The sequence below is a fragment of the Triticum dicoccoides genome, chromosome 2A (assembly GCF_002162155.2).
Source record: "Triticum dicoccoides isolate Atlit2015 ecotype Zavitan chromosome 2A, WEW_v2.0, whole genome shotgun sequence".
Taxonomy (NCBI): domain Eukaryota; kingdom Viridiplantae; phylum Streptophyta; class Magnoliopsida; order Poales; family Poaceae; genus Triticum; species Triticum dicoccoides.
Window position 1 is genome coordinate 585,343,516 of NC_041382.1, and position 22,292 is coordinate 585,365,807.

Consider the following 22,292-nt stretch of genomic DNA (forward strand, 5'->3'; position numbering starts at 1 on the left):
GAGGCGCTGCACTGCTGGGTGCGGGCCCAAGGGCTGCCACGGTGGACTGGCGTGCAACGCCCCAGAGCTGGGCGTTGCACCATAGTGTGTGGCGCCTGCATGGCGGGTGCTACACAAAAGGGTCAGGGTTGTGAAATAGTTTTACGGGCAGTTCATTCTGTGAATTGATTTCGTCCCGAGGTCAAAATTGTCAAATTTGCCTAACACCCTAAGCCATACATCAGATCTATAGCTGGCCAAATGGGCCGGTTTTTTCGGGCCGGCACGGCCCGCCTTGGGCCAGGCACGGAACGGGCTAAATGGGCCGGGCCCGGCACGCGGCACACCCTGGGCCGTGCCCGGGCCTGGAGGCTGGACACACGGGCCGGCACGGCACGACCCGATTAAGTTTTTCTATATACATCTATATATGGCCCAACATGTAAAAATAGACCAAAAATGCTTAGTGCATCAAATAATAGGCTGAAAATATGCGGCCCACCGTGCTAAACGGGCCAACGTGCCGGCCCATTTACTAACTGGGTCGTGCCTGGGCCTGGGGGCGCAGCACGCGGGCCGACACGGCACGGCCCATATAGTAATCGTGCCCTGGCGGGCTGTGCCGGGCCAGGCACGATACGATGGGCCGGGCCGTGCCGGGCCGGGCCGGCCTGTTTGGCCAGGTATGATCAGATCTAGCCCGCCGCAATGCGAGCGTCTTCGGGATCTCCTCCTATCCCGACCTCGAAGGGGGAGGGTGTGAGGGAAGTTGAGAGGCTGTTTGGTTTGTGACTAACTTTGCCAAAGATTGCCACACCTAAGGTTAGGCAAGTTTGACCAACTTAGGAGAGTGTTTGGTTCAAGCCACACTTGTGCCCCACATGGCATACACACAAAAGGTGTGGCAAGATTCCCTTAGGCTTGCCAACTTGTGGCTCTCATTTTGATGAACTAACCTTAGGCAAGTTTGGCAAAAATGTGTGGCAAAGTATGACAATGCCAGTCCTAGAACCAAACAGCCCCTGAATCGGATCAAGATCAGGATGATTGTGATGTGATGATTGAGCCTGCCGCTGCCCTCAGGGGTCTCTATGCGATGATGGTCTCATGGTGTGACCAATTCCTTGATATTGATATTGAGGAGGGAGGGGATAGATCCGTTCCTCCCTTGTTGATGATCCACTTTCCCCGTGAGTCCCTCAAATTATTTGCTTTATTTTGCTGGGATGCGTGCACAATCTTTCTAATCATACAGTTTCAGGTCTTTTTGAGAGAGCATGGGGAAATAATCGCCTATATCCTCAAGCTTTAGATGACTGGTGTCCGTATCGTGCATACCTCCAGAAGTTCTGCGATCATAATGCTCCTCGTTATCATGATCCCGATGCCTACAAGTTGGTAATTAACATCTCTAACCTACCCCGATTGCATGAAATCAAAACAAGCGGATTTGCATGTACATGTGGCCATATATCTAGTTGCTAGCTCGCAGTATGTATCATTTGGAATTCTTGATCTGCACCAACTGCAAACTAACCCATGATTTCTCTCCTTGGAAGTGTATGGATCAAGAAATTAAATTGAAGTCTGAGTGGCTGTACAAGCACACCCTTGTCCCCCATGATGAGATCAGTCTGAGTGACGATATCCAAAACTGCGCTTATGAACTTATCTGTTCCAACAGTGGTGAAGGAGATTCTTCTATTTCCATGATCGCTGCCACAATAAGCATCTAATTTGACTAAATAAACTTGTGCGCCACTTTAAATTTAGGATTTTATACCCTGTATTTAAATTTAGGATTTTATACCTTGGGCTTACTACTATCTTTGTGCCATTTATGAAACATTGCAATGGTCCAAAGTGTGTTGCGAAGGAGAGCGAGTTGATCGTTGAGAGGCTGAGCTGTCATCCCAGTCTTCTGGACCCTGAAGAATCTGTTGGAAATATGCCCTAGAGGCAATAATAAATTGGTTATTATTATATTTCCTTGTTCATGATAATCGTTTATTATCCATGCTAGAATTGTATTGATAGGAAACTCAGATACATGTGTGGATACATAGACAACACCATGTCCCTAGTAAGCCTCTAGTTGACTAGCTCGTTGATCAATAGATGGTTACGGTTTCCTGACCATGGACATTGGATGTCGTTGATAACGGGATCACATCATTAGGAGAATGATGTGATGGACAAGACCTAATCCTAAGCCTAGCACAAAGATCGTGTAGTTCGTTTGCTAAAGCTTTTCTAATGTCAAGTATCATTTCCTTAGACCATGAGATTGTGCAACTCCCGGATACCGTAGGAGTGCTTTGGGTGTGCCAAACGTCACAACGTAACTGGGTGGCTATAAAGGTACACTACAGGTATCTTCGAAAGTGTCTGTTGGGTTGGCACAAATCGAGACTGGGATTTGTCACTCTGTGTAAACGGAGAGGTATCTCTGGGCCCACTCGGTAGGACATCATCATAATGTGCACAATGTGACCAAGGAGTTGATCACAGGATGATGTGTTACGGAACGAGTAAAGAGACTTGCCTGTAACGAGATTGAACAAGGTATCGGGATACCGACGATCGAATCTCGGGCAAGTATCGTACCGCTAGACAAAGGGAATTGTATACGGGATTGATTAAGTCCTTGACATCATGGTTCATCCGATGAGATCATCATGGAGCATGTGGGAGCCAACATGGGTATCCAGATCCCGCTGTTGGTTATTGACCGGAGAGTTGTCTCGACCATGTCTGCATGACTCACGAACCCGTAGGGTCTACACACTTAAGGTTCGATGACGCTAGGGTTATAGGGAAAGTATGTACGTGGTTACCGAATGTTGTTCGAAGTCCCGGATGAGATCCCGGACGTCACGAGGAGTTCCGGATGGTCCAGAGGTAAATATTGATATATAGGAAGTATGGTTTTGGCCATCGGAATTGTTCCGGGCATCACCGGTAGTGTACCGGGACCACCGGAAGGGTTCGGGGGTCCACCAGGTGGGGCCACCAGCCCCGGAGGCCTACATGGGCCAATAGTGGGAAGGGACCAGCCCCTAGGTGGGCTGGGGCGCCTCCCACTAAGGCCCAAGGCGCCTCCAAGAGGGGAAGGGGGCAAACCCTAGGGCAGATGGGCCTTAAGGCCCACCCTAGGTGCGCCTCCCCCTCTCCCCCTTGTGGCCGCCTCCCAGATGGGATCTAGGGGCTGCCGCCACCCCTAGGGAGGGAACCCTAGGTGGGGGCGCAGCCCCTCCCCTCCCCCTATATATACTTGAGGTATGGGGGCTGCCCAACACACGAATTCTCTCCCTGTTGGCGCAGCCCTACCCCTCTCCCTCCTCGTCTCTCGTAGTGCTTGGCGAAGCCCTGCTGGAGTCCCGCGCTCCTCCACCACCACCACACCGTCGTGCTGCTGCTGGATGGAGTCTTCCCCAACCTCTCCTTCTCCCCTTGCTGGATCAAGGCGTAGGAGACGTCACTGGGCTGTACGTGTGTTGAACATGGAGGTGTCGTCCGTTCGGCACTAGGATCATCGGTGATTTGGATCACGACGAGTACGACTCCATCAACCCCGTTCACTTGAACGCTTCCGCTTAGCGATCTACAAGGGTATGTAGATGCACTCTCCTTCCCCTCGTTGCTAGATTACTCCATAGATTGATCTTGGTGATGCGTAGAAAATTTTGAATTTCTGCTACGTTCCCCAACAGTGGCATCATGAGCTAGGTCTATGCGTAGTTTCTATGCACGAGTAGAACACAAAGCAGTTGTGGGCGTCGATATTGTCAATTTACTTGCCGTTACTAGTCTTATCTTGATTCGGCGGCATCGTGGGATGAAGCGGCCCGGACCGAGCTTACACGTACTCTTACGTGAGACTGGTTCCACCGACTGATATGCACTAGTTGCATAAGGTGGCTAGCGGGTGTCTGTCTCTCCCACTTTAGTCGGATCGGATTCGATGAAAAGGGTCCTTATGAAGGGTAAATAGAAATTGGCATATCACGTTGTGGTTTTCGCGTAGGTAAGAAACGTTCTTGCTAGAAACCTATAGCAGCCACGTAAAAACTTGCAACAACAATTAGAGGACGTCTAACTTGTTTTTGCAGCATATGCCCTGTGATGTGATATTGCCAAAAGGATGTGATGAATGATATATGTGATGTATGAGATTGATCATATTCTTGTAATAGGAATCACGACTTGCATGTCGATGAGTATGACAACCGGCAGGAGCCATAAGAGTTGTCTTTATTTATTTATGACCCGCGTGTCAACATAAACGTCATGTAATTACTTTACTTTATTGCTAAAGCGTTAGCCATAGTAGTAGAAGTAATAGATGACGAGACAACTTCAAGAAGACACGATGATGGAGATCATGGTGTCATGCCGGTGACAACGATGATCATGGAGCCCCGAAGATGGAGATCAAAAGGAGCAAAATGATATTGGCCATAGCATGTCACTATTTGATTGCATGTGATGTTTATCATGTTTTACATGTTATTTGCTTAGAACGACGGTAGCTTAAATAAGATGATCCCTCACTAAAATTTCAAGAAAAGTGTTCCCCCTAACTGTGCACCGTTGCGAAGGTTCGTTGTTTCGAAGCACCACGTGATGATCGGGTGTGATAGACTCTAATGTTCGAATACAACGAGTGTAAGCCAGATTTACACAGCAAAAACACTTAGGTTGACTTGACGAGCCTAGCATGTACAGACATGGCCTCGGAACACGGAAGACCGAAAGGTCGAGCATGAGTCGTATAGAAGATACGATCAACATGAAGATGTTCACCGATGTTGACTAGTCCGTCTCACGTGATGATCGGACACGGCCTAGTTGACTCGGATCATGTTTCACTTAGATGACTAGAGGGATGTCTATCTGAGTGGGAGTTCATTAGATGAACTCAATTATCATGAACATAGTCTGAATTGTCTTCGCAAATATGTTGTAGATAAATAGCTCACGTTCCCTATTTCAATACGTTCCTAGAGAAAGATTAAGTTGAAAGATATTGTAAGCAATGATGCGGACTAGGTCCGTAGTCCAAGGAGTGTCCTCACTGCTACACAGAAGGCTTACGTCTTTGATGCACCGCTCGATGTGCAAACCCCTACAACGTCGCCTGTGGATGTTGTGAACACCTGACAGATACATCCTGATGACTACATGATAGTTTAGTGCACCATACTTTACGGCTTAGAATCGGGATTCCAATGACGTTTTGAACGCCATAAGACATATGGGATGTTCCAAGAGCTGAAATTGGGATTTCAGGCTCATACCCGTGTTGAGAGGTGTGATACCTCTGACAAGTTCTTTTGCCAACAAGATGGAGGAGAATAGCTCAGCTACTGAGCATGTGCTCAGAATGTATGGGTGCTACAATGACTTAAATCAAGTGGGAGTTAAACTTCCAGATAAGATAGTGATTGATAGAGTTCTCTAGCCACTATCACTAAGCTACTAGATCTTCGTGATGAACTATGACATGCAAGGGATGGAGTTGATCCCGGAGCTGTTCGCGGTGCTTAAGACCACAATAGGTAGAAATCAAGAAGGAGCATCAAGTGTTGATGGTTTAACAAGACCACTGGTTTCAAGAAGGGCAAGGGCTAGAAGGGAAACTTTATGGATGGCAAACCAGTTGCCGCTCCAGTGAAGGAACCCAAGGTTGAACCCAAACCCGAGACTAAGTGCTTCTATTGTAAGGGGAACGGTCACTGGTAGCGGAATTACCCCAAATGCATGGTAGATAAGAAGGCTGGCAACTTCAACAAAGTATATACGTGTTATTAATGTGTACCTCACTAGTACTCCTGGTAGCACCTGGGTATTGGATACCGGTTCAGTTGCTATTACTGGTGACTTGAAGCAAAAGCTACGGACTAAACGGAGACTGGCTAAGGGCGAGGTGACGATGTGTGTTGGAAGTATTTCCAAAGTTGATGAGATCACCATCGCACGCTCCATCTGCCTTCGGGATTAGTATTGAACCTAGATAAATGTTATCAGGTGTCTACGTTAAGCATGAATATGATTAGATCATGTTCATTGCAATACGATTATTCATTTAAATTAGAGAATAATGGTTATTCTGTTTACATGAATAATACCTTTCATGGTCATGCACCCTATGTGAATGGTTCATTGAATCTCGGCCGTGGTAATACACATGTTCACGCCAAAGGATGTAGAGTTAATAATGATAGTACCACTTTCTTGTGGCACTGCCGCTTAGGTCATATTGGCGTAAGATGCATGAAGAAACTCCATGTCGATGGACGTTTGGAGTCACTTGATTTTGAATCGCTTGACACATGCGAGCCATGCCTCATGGGCAGGATGACTAAGACCCCGCTTTCAGGTACAATGAAACGGGCAAGTGACTTGTTGGAAATCATACATGCTGATGCGTGTGATCCAATGAGAATTGAAGCGTGCGGTGGATATCGCTATTTTCTCATCTTCACTGACGATTTGAGTAGATATAGGTATATTTACTTAATGAAGCACAAGTCTGAAACGTTTGAAAAGTTCAAGCGATTTCAGAGTGAAGTTAAGAATCATCATAACAAGAAGATCAAATTCCTACGATCTGATCAATGAGAATATCTGAGTTATGAGTTTGGTAAACACTTAAGGCATTGTGGAATTGTTTCACAGTTGAAGCCACCTGGAACACCACTGGGTTATGGTGTGTCCGGACGTCGTAATCGAACCTTATGAGATATGGTGCGATTGATGATGTCTCTTATCAATCTACCGTTTTCATTTTGAGGTTATGCGTTGGACACAGCTGCATTCACTTTAGATAGGACACCATCTAAGTCCGTTGAGACGACGTCGTATGAACATTGGTTTGGCAAGAAACCAAAGTTGTCGTTTCTTAATGTTTGGGGCTGCGATGCTTAAGGCTTCAGCCAAAGAAGCTCGAACTCAAAGCAGACAAACACATCTTCATAGGATACCCAAAGGTGAAAGTTGGGTATACCTTCTATCTCAGATCCGAGGGAAAATTGTTTGTCGCTAAGAACGGGTCCTTTCTCGAGAAGGAGTTTCTCTCGAAAGAATTGAGTGGGAGGAAGATAGAACTTGATGAGGTTGTCAAACCTTTACTTCAACCAGAGAGTGATGTGACACAGAAAGATGTTTTCTACGGCGCCTACGTCTGTTGAATAGGAAGTTAATGATAGTGATCATGAAGCTTCAGATCAAGTTGCTATCGAACATCGTAGGTCGACAAGGATATGTACTACTCCTGAGTGGTACGGTAATCATGTCTTAGACATCATGTTGTTAGACAACAATGAACCTACGAGCTATGGAGAAGCGATGGTGGGCCCGTATTCCGAAAAATGGTTAGAAGCCATGAAATCCAAAATAGGATCCATATATCAGAACAAAGTATGGACTTTGGTGGACTTGCCCGATGATCGGCAAGCCATTGAGATAAATGGATCTTTAAGAAGAAGACGGACGTGGGCGGTAATGTTACCGTCTATGAAGCTCGACTTGTGGGAAAGAGTCTTTTCACAAGTTCAAGGAGTTGACTACGATGAGAATTTCTCACCCGTAGCGATGCTTAAGTCCATCGGAATCATGTTAACATTAGCTGTATTTTTCGATTATGAAATCTTACAGATAGATGTCAAAACAAGTTTTCTTACCAGTTTTCGTAAGAAAAGTTGTATGTAATACAATAAAAGGTTTTGATGATCCTAAGGATGCTAAAAAGTATGCTGGCTCCAGCAATCCTTCTATGGACTAGAGCAAGCATCTCGGAATCGGAATATATGTTTTGATGGAGTGATCAAAGCTTTTAGGTTTATACAATGTTTGCTAGAAACTTGTATTTACAAGAAAGTGAGTGGGAGCACTACAACATTTCTGATAAGTATATGTGGATGACATATTGTTGATCCGAAATAATGTAGAATTTATGGAAAGCATAAATGGTTGTTTGAAGAGTGTTTTTCAAAGGAAGACCTGGATAAAGCTGCTTACATATTGGGCATCAAGATCTATAGAGATAGATCAAGACACCTGATGATACTTTCAAAGAACGCACACCTTGACATGTTTTTGAAGGAGTTCAAAATAGATCAGTCAAAGAAGGGGTTCTTACCTGAGTAGTAAAGGTGTGAAGTTGAGTAAGACTCAAAGATTGACCACGGCAGAAGAAAGAGGAAGGGCGAAGGTCATCCCCTATGCTCTTGTCATAGGCTCTATACGGTATGCCATGCTGAGTACCGCACCTGATGTGTGCCTTGACACCTGTCTGGCAAGAGGGTACAAAGGTGATCTAGGAGTAGATCACCAGATAGCGGTCAAAATTATCCTTAGAGGAATAAGGAAATGTTTCTCGGTTATGGAGGTGATAAAGAGTTCGACGTAAAGAGTTACGTCGATGCAAGCTTAACACCTATCCGGATAGCTCTGAGTAGAGATACCGGATACGTATAATGGAGCAACAATTTGGAATAGCTCCAAGTGGAACGTGGCAGCAACATCTACGATATAAAGTTTTGCGAAATACATAGGGATCTGAATATGGCAAGACCCGTTGACTACAACCTCTCTCACAAGCATAACATGATCAAACCCAGAACTCTTTGAGTGTTTATCACATAGTGATGTGAACTAGATCATTGAGTCTAGTAGACTCTTGGATGTTGGTCACATGGCGATGTGACTTGTGAGTGTTAATCACATGGCGATGTGAACTAGATTATTGACTCTAGTGCAAGTGGGAGACTGTTAGAAATATGCCCTAGAGGCAATAATAAATTGGTTATTATTATATTTCCTTGTTCATGATAATCGTTTATTATCCATGCTAGAATTGTATTGATAGGAAACTCAGATACATGTGTGGATACATGGACAACACCATGTCCCTAGTAAGCCTCTAGTTGACTAGCTCGTTGATCAATAGATGGTTACGGTTTCCTGACCATGGACATTGGATGTCGTTGATAACGGGATCACATCATTAGGAGAATGATGTGATGGACAAGACCCAATCCTAAGCCTAGCACAAAGATCGTGTAGTTCGTTTGCTAAAGCTTTTCTAATGTCAAGTATCATTTCCTTAGACCATGAGATTGTGCAACTCCCGGATACCGTAGGAGTGCTTTGGGTGTGCCAAACGTCACAACGTAACTAGGTGGCTATAAAGGTACACTACAGGTATCTCCGAAAGTGTCTGTTGGGTTGGCACGAATCGAGACTGGGATTTGTCACTCCGTGTAAACGGAGAGGTATCTCTGGGCCCACTCGGTAGGACATCATCATAATGTGCACAATGTGACCAAGGAGTTGATCACGGGATGATGTGTTACGGAACGAGTAAAGAGACTTGCCTGTAACGAGATTGAACAAGGTATCGGGATACCGATGATCGAATCTCGGGCAAGTATCGTACCGCTAGACAAAGGGAATTGTATACGGGATTGATTAAGTCCTTGACATCGTGGTTCATCCGATGAGATCATCATGGAGCATGTGGGAGCCAACATGGGTATCCAGATCCCGCCATTGGTTATTGACCGGAGAGTTGTCTCGGCCATGTCTGCATGACTCACGAACCCGTAGGGTCTACACACTTAAGGTTCGATGACGCTAGGGTTATAGGGAAAGTATGTACGCGGTTACCGAATGTTGTTCGGAGTCCAGGATGAGATCCTGGACGTCACGAGGAGTTCCGGAATGGTCCGGAGGTAAAGATTGATATATAAGAAGTATGGTTTTGGCCACCGGAATTGTTCCGGGCATCACCGGTAGTGTACCGGGACCACCGGAAGGGTCCAGGGGTCCACCAGGTGGGGCCACCAGCCCCGAAGGCCTACATGGGCCAATAGTGGGAAGGGACCAACCCCTAGGTGGGCTGGGGCGCCTCCCACTAAGGCCCAAGGCACCTCTAAGAGGGGAAGGGGGCAAACCCTAGGGCAGATGGGCCTTAAGGCCCACCCTAGGTGCGCCTCCCCCTCTCCCCCTTGTGGCCGCCTCCCAGATGGGATCTAGGGGCTGCCGCCACCCCTAGGGAGGGAACCCTAGGTGGGGGCGCAGCCCCTCCCCTCCCCCTATATATACTTGAGGTATGGGGGCTGCCCAACACACGAATCCTCTCCCTGTTGGCGCAGCCCTACCCCTCTCCCTCCTCGTCTCTCGTAGTGCTTGGCGAAGCCCTGCTGGAGTCCCGCGCTCCTCCACCACCACCACGCCGTCGTGCTGCTGCTGGATGGAGTCTTCCCCAACCTCTCCTTCTCCCCTTGCTGGATCAAGGCGTAGGAGACGTCGCCGGGCTGTACGTGTGTTGAACACGGAGGTGCCGTCCGTTCGGCACTAGGATCATCGGTGATTTGGATCACGACGAGTACGACTCCATCAACCCCGTTCACTTGAACGCTTCCGCTTAGCGATCTACAAGGGTATGTAGATGCACTCTCCTTCCCTTTGTTGCTAGATTACTCCATAGATTGATCTTGGTGATGCGTAGAAAATTTTGAATTTCTGCTACGTTCCCCAACAGAATCACCCCACGAGAGCACACAGATACGGATGTTTGCCTTAAGTTGCATGAAAGGTTCTCAGGCTTGTTCTGATGCTGCTCTTCTGGTTAAAAAGCTGCCCTGCTGGTATGTATGCAAAAAATCAAACCAAAATGTGTTATACTTCTTATTCAACTTCGTTGTAACTCATTACAAAATCATGATTTGTCAAGGGCATAACAATTGAAGCTGGCTTCATGACTCGGAACCTGAGGGATAAGTATTATGACTCCAACGTATCCTACCTGAACAGATTGATCCGGCGCTTTGCCTTAGAAGTTGTAAGGCAAAAATTTGACGGATCTCTTGAACATTCTGCTCATGATGATTATCAGTATGATTTTGTTGCTAGACTTGAAGAAGATGCTGAGAATCATTGCAGGTATAATCTGAGTAACATTTCTGTTGCTTTCTTGAGATAAGTTTTTTGTGTTGCTTTCTAATCATTTGAGTTGTGCTGCTGTTGTTTGCTTGGTACTAATACTAGTATAAGTGTAAAATTGAGTGATACTGTCTTGGCTTTGTTAGCTCAGTAATACCATCTCTTACTCTACTATCTCCAGGGACAGCCTTGTAAACTCTGATCCAGCTTCTGAGGAGAAAGGAAATGTTGCATCATGTGCCTCCACATGCAGCAACGGAAACTGAGGTATGGTTGAACCCAGAAATCATTCTGATGCAAAAGGCAAACTGAATGAATGAACTATGGAACAGCAAATTGAAAACAATTTCATTTGCCTCTGGATCTGAAAAAAATGACACTTGATGTTTTGAAAATAGAAGAAGCTTTGCTGAGTTCTTCTGGCTTTGTGCCATCTAGCTTTCAGTGGAAAATGCGGCTGATATATCTTGGTTCCTCGTTTGATTTTGGTTATTAAAAACCCATTTATGCTGCTTACACTGGTTCAGAATTTTTATCTTACCCACAAACAAGATTTGTTCTTAGTCTTGACAGATTTGAGTGCCCATCTGATTATAACATCATAGATTTATATCTCTTATGGGCTAAATATGTAAATTCTGTTTGTAAAAGGTTCTACTGTTTAGCTTCATTGCTATCTTTGCTGTAATCATTATTATATTCTCTGTACATCAGAACTAGCTATAAAATGTCTCTTTAAGAGAACACATTTTTGCATTCTAATTTATTTTTTATATCGGCTATGAAATATCGAAATATAACTGAGGTCACATTTTGATGCTAATTTACTTGCTGCAGGAATGGATGGTGCCATGAAGGAGAAAGGGTTAGGAAAGATGGATCGCGATTTCATTTATGCTCCCTTCCAATTGGTGTGCTGCATGAAGCGGACATGCTTTTCAAGCTATGTGTTGGGTTCAAGTTTAATTGTGTCAAACATACCTTTTACCAATCTAGCTTATATATTTGGACCAAATTCACCCCAATATTTTTGTGTTGATACCTTTATCCTCTCTTTCTCTTTCATATCTGTGGAAATAAGATGGGGTAGTTTTGTTTCGTGTCAACAGCTTTTACCAATCTAGCTTATATATTTTACGTCTCAAACAGCTTTTAGCCTATTTTGTTTCATATCAACAGTCAAGACTAGCTGCTCGGCTCTGGTTAGTTTTGTTGCTTAGTTGTTTGGATTTGTATTTGGCTGGTGATTGGGAGCAGACCTGCCATCATAGGAAAGTTCAGCCTTTTCTGTATGAGAATGCCGGCACTTGTGGTGCTACTGGTGCACCGGACGCATTAGCACATTTTTAAAATGTAAAAAAAAAAACTAGCACATTGGCACAATATCAATACGTTCTTGGAGTTAAGCTTGTAGGATGGATCAAAATGTGATTTTATTGCTTATGCCCACTTCATGACTGTTAATTCTTGTTGGAGTTCTTCATATGCACTGATACTGTGATAATACTGTTGTAGGCTGACACCTACAGCTCATCATCCCTAGGCTAACGCGTTAATCCTGTGTTGCATATGCTTCAAGGCAGCCAGTGATCCTAGTATAAATAATTAAAATTGAATAGACCGGTTTTGACATTTTGAAATTGAACTGTTTCAAAATGAGTAGTTGCCTTAATGTTTGCTTTCATGTTTTGGTGGCTTGTCTACCTTTGTTGATATTGTAGGCTGCATTCTAGGAAAAAGAACTGAAAATCATTTCTGAGCACCCAATAGCGGTTGAAACAGATCATGGTGCTTTTTTGCAGTTAAGCTCTACGATTGTTATAGGAATGAACATGTGCTTTTATTGTTTATGCCCATTTTCCACTACTGTTAATTCTTGTTGGGAGTTCTTCATAGGCGCGGACGAGCCCATTCTTGCGAGGACCTCTCCATATGACAGCATCATCTGGGTTCGGCAGCATGAATCCAATTGACATGACACCAAGGTTGGACTCAACATACACTGGTGACCAGCCAACATTGCTTTGATGAATATCCTGGCCTTCAAGGCCTAACATTTTTGGGATGCTAGGTCCGCATATGTCTATGTCAAGAAGGCCGACCTGATAGTCCATCTCAACAAGGGCAAATGAGAGCTGGGCTGAAAAAGTACTCTTCCCTACACCACCCTTGCCAGACAACACCAGTATCTTATGTTTCACAGTATTCATTCGCTCAATGATGGCAAGCAGGTCTGAAAATGAAATGACCCAGCTTAGCATTGTCTCGCCAAGAATAAATATACTAGAGATGAAAGAACAGCAAGATATTATGGATGCAGAAACAATCGCATAAGACATGAATTGCATTTTATATGTATGTATAATCATGCTAAAGGCCAGGTATGATATGTCACGTGACATAAAACAGTCAAGAGTAATGTGGCTTCTGTGTGCTTGTGGGACCTTAGGTTAAAAGTTCTTATAGCTAGGTCAAAAAATGACAGCTGGCATCACCAGTAATAGAACCGGCACACATGCAGAATTAACTGCATTTGCGTACATGTATGAGAATCAAAATGCAGGCATGCGGCAGTACGTTCTTCAAGTACTTTTTCCTGACATAGCACTTCTTCATGTGATCAAATTAAGTTGGGTTGACTAACCGGTACAAGATGTAACAAGAACACCCTCATCCGGTATATAAACAGTACCTGAGAGTCAGTGAACTAACTGTAGATCTTTCAGGTATCTCATATTTTCTAGTGCATATCAGACCGCTATTTATGTACTATCTTAACTTCTTCAACATCATGGAATTCCTGGTCAGATAAATAACTTTGTACACAGAGAAAGCATGCAAATTCGCTCACATGGTGAGTATGTGACAACCAAAGTGTAACATCTTGTGCACACGAGCTCAACAAAATTCACACACAATCGCAAAGAATAGTCACACAAGTGCAGACCATACGCTCTCTACTAAGCTCGTACTCAGCTGTAACAACAATAAAAACCTGGCCAACAGCAAGCATCGGGGCAACATGCTAGCAAGCAAGCCACACTGACATCGCGTGGCCAACCGCACAAGGATCAGACTGGGGAAAAGTAAGGTGCAGAGGGGCAGGGTGGTGTTACCTGGGTCGGGGCCCTTGGGCGCGGTGGCGCAGATCTGCTGGTTGGGGCACCCCGGCGCAGGACTCCGCCTTCCCGGCCGCCTCCGACTGCGTCCCGGGGCAATCTGCGGCGGCGAAACACAGAAAATTCATCAGAAACGAGTCTAAAACCCTCGCAAGCGAATGGCTGGCCTTACGCTCGTTGGCGTTCTCCGGGACGTCGCCGTCGCCGTCGCCGCCGTTCGCCATTGCCTCCGATCGCTTCCCCGTCCCCACTCTTCGCTGCCGCGGCGGCTGCTCCCTGCTCGTGGGACTGTTGGATAAATTCCACCTGATTCGTATACTTTTTTATGGACGCTTTTGCCCCTGCACCGAAGGAAAGGAAGGCTGGTTGTGTTCGACCCAGAGTCCCAGACCGAGACCTTTCGCTCGTCCCGTCCCGAACCCAGACGGAACCAGGTCCATCCCCAAGCGGAGACCTAGCCATGGCAGCTTCTCCGCAGGCGGCCGCCGCCGGCCGTCACGCGCTGAGCCGCGGGGCCGGGCCGCCACGGCCGAGGCTTCGCTCGGCTCTACCGGCGTCGTCGCTCGCGCTCCCGCAACGCGCAGGTGAGTGAGCGACCCACCCCTGCCACTGCTCGCCCCGCTGCTCTATGGTTTCACCTTCAGTGTCAATCGCAACCCCCACGCTCCTCGAGAGCTTCAGAGCGTCGTGAACGACGACATGAATGCTTCTCACTCCCAAACGCGGAAATTATTTGGGAAATGCTCGCGGTAGTCCCGTTTAGTTTCAGGTTGTTTTTTGGATTATTGTAGCTTACTGATTGTTGTTCCAAATTTGATCGTAATCGATTCACTTTGTAATGTCTGTACATGTTGGAATCTGAGTACAAGGCTCGTACAGTATCTCCCAACTAGTGGTAGATAAAAAATGGAACAAGATTGCAGGCTGTCATTTGCAGTTACCTAGAGTTTGTTTTCGTTCTAGTAGCAGCATAAGCTTTGCACCTGTCAGAAATGCTTACTTGTCCCAAGCATGTCTGCTTCCTGGAGCCAGGCAAGGAATAAGCCCTTGGTGGTTGCTTGCAAAATTCTTTCATGCTTTATCCAAGAAGCGAGGCAATCTCTTCATATAAGAGAAGCACAACACAAACTCTGTCATGTGTTACACGCACATTCATAGGTTCACCATTCTTGTGGAGCACTTCCTCTGTATGCTTTCTCAGCTCTTCCCTACTACTTATCCAAACCGCATCACAATGTTGTCTAACCGTTGAGCAGTTTCTTATTTGTTCAGGTCGCTCCTGCCGATTCCAACGGCATTTTGCTCAACATTGCGTGTGCGGTTAACTCCATCTGCATCCTTGCCGTCAAGACGAAACTTTGAAGGCTATATTCCTCGCAGCTGCTCGCGTTCATCGTTGCAGATCTACACTACCCGGTCATCACCGCTATCTCTCTCGCCATCTTCAGCCCTCATGGTGTCGGCCCAGCTTCCGCCGGCTGATGTAGCCCAGCGGTCAGAGGAGTGGTTTGCTCTGCGCAAGGATAAGCTCACCACAAGCACCTTCAGCACTGCCTTGGGTTTCTGGGCCGGCAACAGACGGTCAGAGCTTTGGAGTGAGAAGGTCTTTGGACCAACAGATATCAAGTTGGCGGATGCAGCCATGGCTGCCATGGCCTGGGGAACCAATCATGAAAGCATGGCCGTAGAGCAGTACACGAGCATCACAGGACGGTCAGTGGGTTCCCTTGGCTTTGCAGTGCACACCGAGGCTAAATTGGGGTGGCTCGGAGCTTCACCTGACGGCGTTCTTGGGTGTGACCCTGATGGTGGGATCCTGGAAGTCAAGTGCCCGTACAACAAGGGTAAGCCCGAGCTTGCTCTTCCATGGCGTATCGTGCCATACTACTACATGCCGCAGGTGCAGGGGCTGATGGAGATCATGGGCAGAGACTGGGTCGACCTCTACTGCTGGACACCCAACGGGAGCAGCCTGTTCCGAGTGCCTCGGGACCGCGCATACTGGGAGCTCATCCACGACGTCCTGCGTGAGTTCTGGTGGGGCAACGTGATGCCCTCTCGGGAGCTTGTGCTGCTGGGGAAGGAGGCCGAGGCGAGATCTTTCGAGCCGCAGCCCAAGCACCGGCTGACAAATCTAGTGATAGTTAAGAGCAGGAAACTAGCTTCTGAAGCCAAGTTGTTATGTAGGGATGTTGGTGGCCATGTAGAATTCTTCCCATGATTGTAGTTCTGGCGGTGGTTGTGCACTGTATTCTGTTTATTCGTTAAATGAAATCATGAATTACTTCCAAACCATTGCATTCGCTGTCACTTGTTTTTGTATGGTTATAAAACTATGTGAGATCCTAGGTGATGTGCCCTAGGATCATTCCACATGTTCTTCAGATTTACTTGAACTAGTGAAACTAGAAAACAGGTAGCGGTGAATCAGGTGGGGGGTCATCCAAAGAAATGTGCACACACAATTTGCTTCTTACATATGGAATGTAGCCATCACGCATCTTTTTCTCTCGTGAATGGTTTGATAGCTACCCTGATGATGTAACCCGTGCGGTAACCGGCAATCTTCCGTGTCTTAAATGGAATCCGAGTGATCCATATCAGAAGAAAAAAAGTAAATAACAGACACCAAAAGGATCATTTCTGGCCAAAGTGGTCTACGAGAAACAAACAGGCTTCACGTATGAAACAAGGGGTTAGAGGGATCACTCAAGGTAGCACCAGATTTCAGTCTTCTCAAAGTGGTGAACTCTGCTTCCCTAGAAGCATGGGCTCCCTTGCTTGATCCTTCTGGCCGGTGCTATGGTCAAGTTGGCCAACACGTTCCCTCGCGCGCAAGGCAAGAAAAGCATAGCAACGCGACAGGTGCTGCTTGCTTCCGGGACATGGATTCCTGCCGGATGAGAATGTGGATTGCTACTCTCGAAAGACAGAATCAACCTACTGCTGGCCGCCTCTCAGCTCTAACGAATCCCTGCTTTGCCTTGCCTGTGGGACAAGCAAGCGAGGTAGGCGGAGTCGACATGCTTCCCAAACCCGCTTACATTATTGGGAGCAGAACAAGCAGAGCAAGCTTTGGATGAATCGATCTAATATCAAGCAATCTTAACAAGGGATTCCCCAAATACCCAAAATTTCATAACGAACTGCTCAGGTTTTACCAAAAGCTGCCTGCGACGACAGCCAAGGAGCAGATTGTACCATAACAGGATATGATCACAGATTCACAGTAAACTCCAACTAAACGCAACAGATGAAAAAGGATGCTTATGTAGCAACAAAATTTAAGATAGTGATAGTAATAGTTAGAAGTCATTGATTTATTTATTTCTATGAAACAAGTTACCAAGTCATACGACACGACGTATACAGGGCAAACTATTACAATGTGACGCATATACAGATATAATATACTTGGAAGCCAAGGAATAAGTTCATCTTCAGTCTTCTTCACAGGAAGATGCAGCATCAAGCAAACACACCGACACCAATCTCACCCTCTACCTATACACTCTTGAACTGCAAACTCCATGAAGAAACATCCCTGGAACAAGATAATAATAAAGGAAATGAGTGTCTCCTCATCACCAAACAACTAAATGTTACCAAAAGTAATGCGCCACCCACCTCATGGTCGCTGGTGAGGCTGTAATAGTGGGAACCATCCCTTTATTTCTGCTGGAATTAGTAACATCTTTTTTTGTTTTTCTTGCAAGCAAATGTACCATCTGTCAAACGACCACACACCATCATGAATAGCAAACTATATTTTTTTTCCTTTTTTTCCCTTCATCAGTAATGCTAAGAAAGATGGCTGAATGGCTGGACATGTACTGTTGCTCCTCCATGGTCAAGGAGAAGCTATTCTTCCACTGGATAAAATAGAGACCAGATCCTTTTCCACACCAAGAGATGGTGAAGCCGGATCGCCTCGACACTTGTAGCAAAGGTAGACCAGATCAAATTTCTCTTCAAACTTCTCATTTCGTTCTAAGCACCTTCCACACTGCCGGCATCTCTTGATGCAAACCTCACATGCTCGGCACTTGCCAGATCTCTTGTCACTGCACTCCACTTCAGGGCAGTCAAAAACAAGTTTGTAACTTTGACAGATGGGGCACATCTCAATATCAAGAGCATATCCGTCATTGCAATCTAATAAAAAATGATTAGAATGACGGAATCGCGGAGCCCAGTTGTGCAACTCCTGTCTCTTGTCGATGCTCAACAAGGATAATAACTCCTCATAATCCTCTTTTGGTAAATTGAAGTTTTTGTCAATTCTGAGGCTCTTAATACCCGACACTGCTTTCATATTAAATGACTTTAGATTGGCAATAAGGCCATCCAAAGTTAACCGCGGGCAGCGCGCAATACTCAACTGTTGTAACAAGAAGGAGCAGGTTAGAATCAATCACAAAACAAAAATATTTCTGTTGAATTAAAAACGTATGACAAAAAGCATATGCAGCATAACAAGAGTCCCCCCTAAAATTGATAGGACAAGTTTTTCATCATGCTGTTTCAACTTTAAACTATTGTGAGAAAGTAAAAAACATATACTGATTTTTTAACTAGTTTGCCCTCTAGACAACGATCTAGCAGATTTACAGATAAGTGAATAGCATTAGCTAAAAAAATGAAACCTAACTTAGCTTTGTTGGTGCTAAATGTAAACTACTAGAGAAATCGTATTAAAAAAGCCATAGTGAATATTCATCACAGAAAATAACTAGAGAAATCATATTTAAAAACCTTGGTGAATATTCATCGCAGAAAATACTACCCAGATAGCAAGAGCAAGAAAAACATGGTATGCCCCATATAACATCTACATTCGACTACCCAAAGTATCCTAAGGTACTGGCCCTAGCTCCATCAGAGGGAGTTGTGTCCGTACACCACCACCACCTAAGTCAGTCATATTTAGCTCGAATTTGTGTGCATATTCTATTTTTTTCTATCAAAGTATGCTAAGATAGGAAATACATTGGTGCAATTATGAACATATACAGATTAATTTGTTGCCAAATATGATCCCAGGCCTTCGAGGAACTGAATTATTCTTAGAAATACTTGCAAAAAGTATTGTGACCATACTAACCTTTGTTAACGTCGGATTGCTTTGGAGAACAGCATTCAAACCATTGTCGGTGATATTTATGCAGTCATTTATATTTAGACACTGCAAAGCACCTGGAATCTTCTGTGTCAGAAATAGAAGATCAGGATCAGAGATCTTCCCGCTCAATACCGGTTCAATGTGGATACATTTCCACGATAACTCGCTGCGGATCCACGAATGCAAAGACTTGCACACCATCTCTGTAGCTAGGATGTCACGAAGCCCAAGATAGGCAAGAGCATACATCATCCCGTCATGTGGTGCACTTCCCACATCATCAACTCCATCACAGCACACCAATGCAGCACTGCCAGAAGTAGATGGATCCTCTCCGGGTACAATTGGCCGTGAGCATGACGCTCCCACGGCATCAACTCCATCACAGCACACCAATGCAGCACTGCCAGAAGTAGATGGATCCTCTCCAGGTACAATTGGGCGTGAGCAGGACGCTGCCACGGCATCAACTCCTTCACGGCACAACAATGCAGCACTGCCAGAAGTAGATGGATCCTCTCCAGGTACAATTGGGCGTGAGCAGGACGCTCCCACAGCATCAACTCCTTCACGGCACAACAATGCAGCACTGCCAGAAGTAGATGGATCCTCTCCAGGTACAATTGAGCCTGAGCAGGACACAAGGGGAGGCAACCCTTGAGAGCAGTTGGCGCCTCCGGCCTCATAAAGGCCTCCAAACACAAAGGGCCCCTCAAAAGCACGCCCGAAGCCACCCGGGAGGCAAGATGGCCCCCGGGAGACGGCAATAGCATGATTCAGGTAAAAACTCAAGTCGGCCGCGCCACCGTCACTGCTTCCAAAACGCCCTGCACCAGACATGACCGTGCGGTCGAGGCAACTGGCGATGGCTGCAGTGATGGTGTTCCCCAAGTTCATCCCGAAGGGATCCACGGGCAATAGATCCGCAGGATCGGGCTCGAAATCATCCCAGCGCCTGGAGTTGACCCCTGGGGACGAGAGGGGCGAGGCCTCCTCCGACCAGCATCCACACCCTCGCATCAGGGCAGAGCACTCGTCGCTCACCAAGAATGAGCACGACGGATAATTCAGCGCCATAATAACCTCCAAACTCCCCTGCGCTCCAATCCTCCTCCTCCTGCTCCTCCAACTCCTCCTCACCCCCTCCTTTTTTTGGTGTTTTTTTCTATGGAGTATGCACATGCACAAAGAGAACTATAGAAGACGCAACCCTAGATCTCCCTCCCCCCAGCAAGAGAACCCTCTATTCCTGATCCGGGCCAGTCAAAAAATATCCCTAGGACCAAAAACTTCACGGAGCAATCTCGATCGCGGATCCCAAATCAATCCAATAGCGGCAGAGAAACCAGGGCAGGCAGGGGGGGCTCAATAAAAAGACGACAATCTCTACCTTCCGCCCGAATCAGAATCAGAATCACACCCCGAGCCGGAGCGGCGGCGGCGGCCCCATCAAAGGAAACGCAATCCGGGGAGAATCAGGGCCCGAATCGGAGCAATAAACACGGGACCCGAAATCCCCACCAGCACCGGCGACGGCGGCAGCCGAGATCCACGAGCCGACGGGGCGGGGGCTCTCGGGAGGGGATCGGCGGCTCTGCGGCGGACGCGGGGGGCGGACGGCTGCTGCGGCGGCGGTGGGGGTGGGGGTGGGCGGATGACTCGACTGGGATTGTTGGGGCGGCGATGCGGGGGAGGCTGGTGGCGGACGGACGGGCGGTGGTGGTGAAACCTTGATGGGAGGAGGTAGGGGGTGGGGGTTCCGGGAAAATCTCCAAGGCTCCTTCTCCCGCTTGGCCTTCCGCGCGGCGCGAGGGAGGGGGAGGGAACGGGGAGGAGGAGAGGGGTTGGAGAGGAGGAGGGCGCGCGCGTGGTGGCCTGCCTGCCTGCCTGCTCTGGGGGTGGGGGCGGCCGGGCCGATCCCCTTTTCTACTTCCGGGGCGGGCGGCTCCCCGCTCTCCCTCTGGTTTGTTGCGTTCCGGTGGGGGTTTTCCTTTCTCTTGGGTGCGCGCTGCGCGGGCGGGCGGGGGATCTCTTTTTCCGGGGAATATTTTCTTCCCGGGCTTTCTCTTCCCGTGCGCTGCTGTGACCGCAGCGGCCGTGCGAATTTCGCGCCGGTTGGACTCTCTCTTGGGGGGGAGGCGCGCGCGTGCGACCGTGTCCGTGCGGCCGTGGGTTGGATGGATGCCTCGTCGGTTTGGGGAAGGAATTTATCGGCTCCTTTACTGCGGCCGATCTGGATCCTTCAAATTGATCGATTTCCTTCTTGAATTGGATTTGTTTAGGTCGTACTCTTGCATGACGGAGCAGTAGTAGTATCACTAGGAGTACAAGGTAATCCAGAGGGTGCGAAACGGAACGGGAATGGTCACGCTTTGGAAAACTTATTATCTTAGACAAATTTTTGGTCGTGCCCAAAAGTGTGTGTGACTCAGTAGTTTTTTTCCTTTTCTGAACAATTACGGGAAGGACGAGAATCACATGACTCAAAAGGAGTTTCATGCACAAAGTTTTTTTTTAGGGACAGACAAATTTTGTTACGTGGGCATATTTTTTCCTCTATTACTAGTTTTCCACACACGAATTTGAAAGAGGGTGTACTTGTTTCGCCATACCCATGTTTTCTTGGTGCTCGATTTTGCTAACATTTATCCCTCGGTTTTTCTTTCGGAGATTCGGGAAATGTTTAACTTATATCGTCCGATCAAGGAATAGAGTAACAAGCAATGGTAGGTTGGTATGAGCATTACAATGATAGATGTAAGGTGAAAGCAACGCTATTAAGATTATAATTTCTAATAAAAAAACAGTTCCACTAGCAAATACTCTGTCATGGGGCGTGGCCGCGTGGTAAGGCATCGGGTTCTGGTCCCGTTACTCGGAGGTTTGAATCGGTACGACTGAAATGTTAATCTGACCAATACAGGTCAGGTGGATAGGGTGTTTTAGCCGTTGGGTCATGAACATGGCATGTAATAATTACTAACTAATGCAATTGCTATTGCGTAATAATATCGAAAATTGTTCAGCATGTGTTCTCCCACGTGCAACTACTATACCGAGATATTTGGTTTTGGTATGATGCCCCTATGCAACCGAGTGGCGGGAGTATCTAGAACTATATT

At 46.6% G+C, this 22,292-nt stretch overlaps 2 protein-coding genes, 2 long non-coding RNA genes and 1 pseudogene across 5 annotated transcripts; 3 read left to right on the plus strand and 2 right to left on the minus strand.

The window, feature by feature from the left end:
- Positions 1–1,012: 1,012 nt before the first annotated feature.
- On the plus strand, positions 1,013–1,555 carry LOC119359635. Its single transcript, XR_005172606.1, has 3 exons — positions 1,013–1,169; positions 1,241–1,377; positions 1,539–1,555. It is a non-coding gene; the product is annotated as an uncharacterized LOC119359635 (long non-coding RNA).
- Positions 1,556–10,730: 9,175 nt separating this feature from the next.
- On the plus strand, positions 10,731–12,075 carry LOC119359636. Its single transcript, XR_005172607.1, has 3 exons — positions 10,731–10,929; positions 11,111–11,196; positions 11,767–12,075. It is a non-coding gene; the product is annotated as an uncharacterized LOC119359636 (long non-coding RNA).
- Positions 12,076–12,564: 489 nt separating this feature from the next.
- LOC119355523 lies at positions 12,565–14,366 on the minus strand (annotated as a pseudogene).
- A 63-nt stretch (positions 14,367–14,429) lies between these two features.
- LOC119355522 lies at positions 14,430–16,343 on the plus strand. Its single transcript, XM_037622337.1, has 2 exons — positions 14,430–14,632; positions 15,305–16,343. Exons 1-2 carry the CDS (start codon positions 14,509–14,511, stop codon positions 16,267–16,269), a joined length of 1,089 nt encoding a protein of 362 aa, XP_037478234.1. The 5' UTR covers positions 14,430–14,508; the 3' UTR covers positions 16,270–16,343.
- A 1,003-nt stretch (positions 16,344–17,346) lies between these two features.
- Positions 17,347–21,070, minus strand: LOC119355524 (F-box protein SKIP14-like). Of its 2 annotated transcripts, XM_037622339.1 has the most exons (4): positions 19,780–21,070; positions 19,153–19,686; positions 17,676–18,429; positions 17,347–17,592 (listed from the first exon to the last, which is right to left on the minus strand). In XM_037622339.1, exons 1-3 carry the CDS (start codon positions 20,350–20,352, stop codon positions 17,899–17,901), a joined length of 1,638 nt encoding a protein of 545 aa, XP_037478236.1. In that variant the 5' UTR covers positions 20,353–21,070; the 3' UTR covers positions 17,347–17,592; positions 17,676–17,898. The 2 variants fall into 2 exon arrangements, with proteins under 2 accessions (XP_037478236.1, XP_037478235.1); XM_037622338.1 differs by having other exon boundaries at positions 19,153–21,069.
- Positions 21,071–22,292: the final 1,222 nt, after the last annotated feature.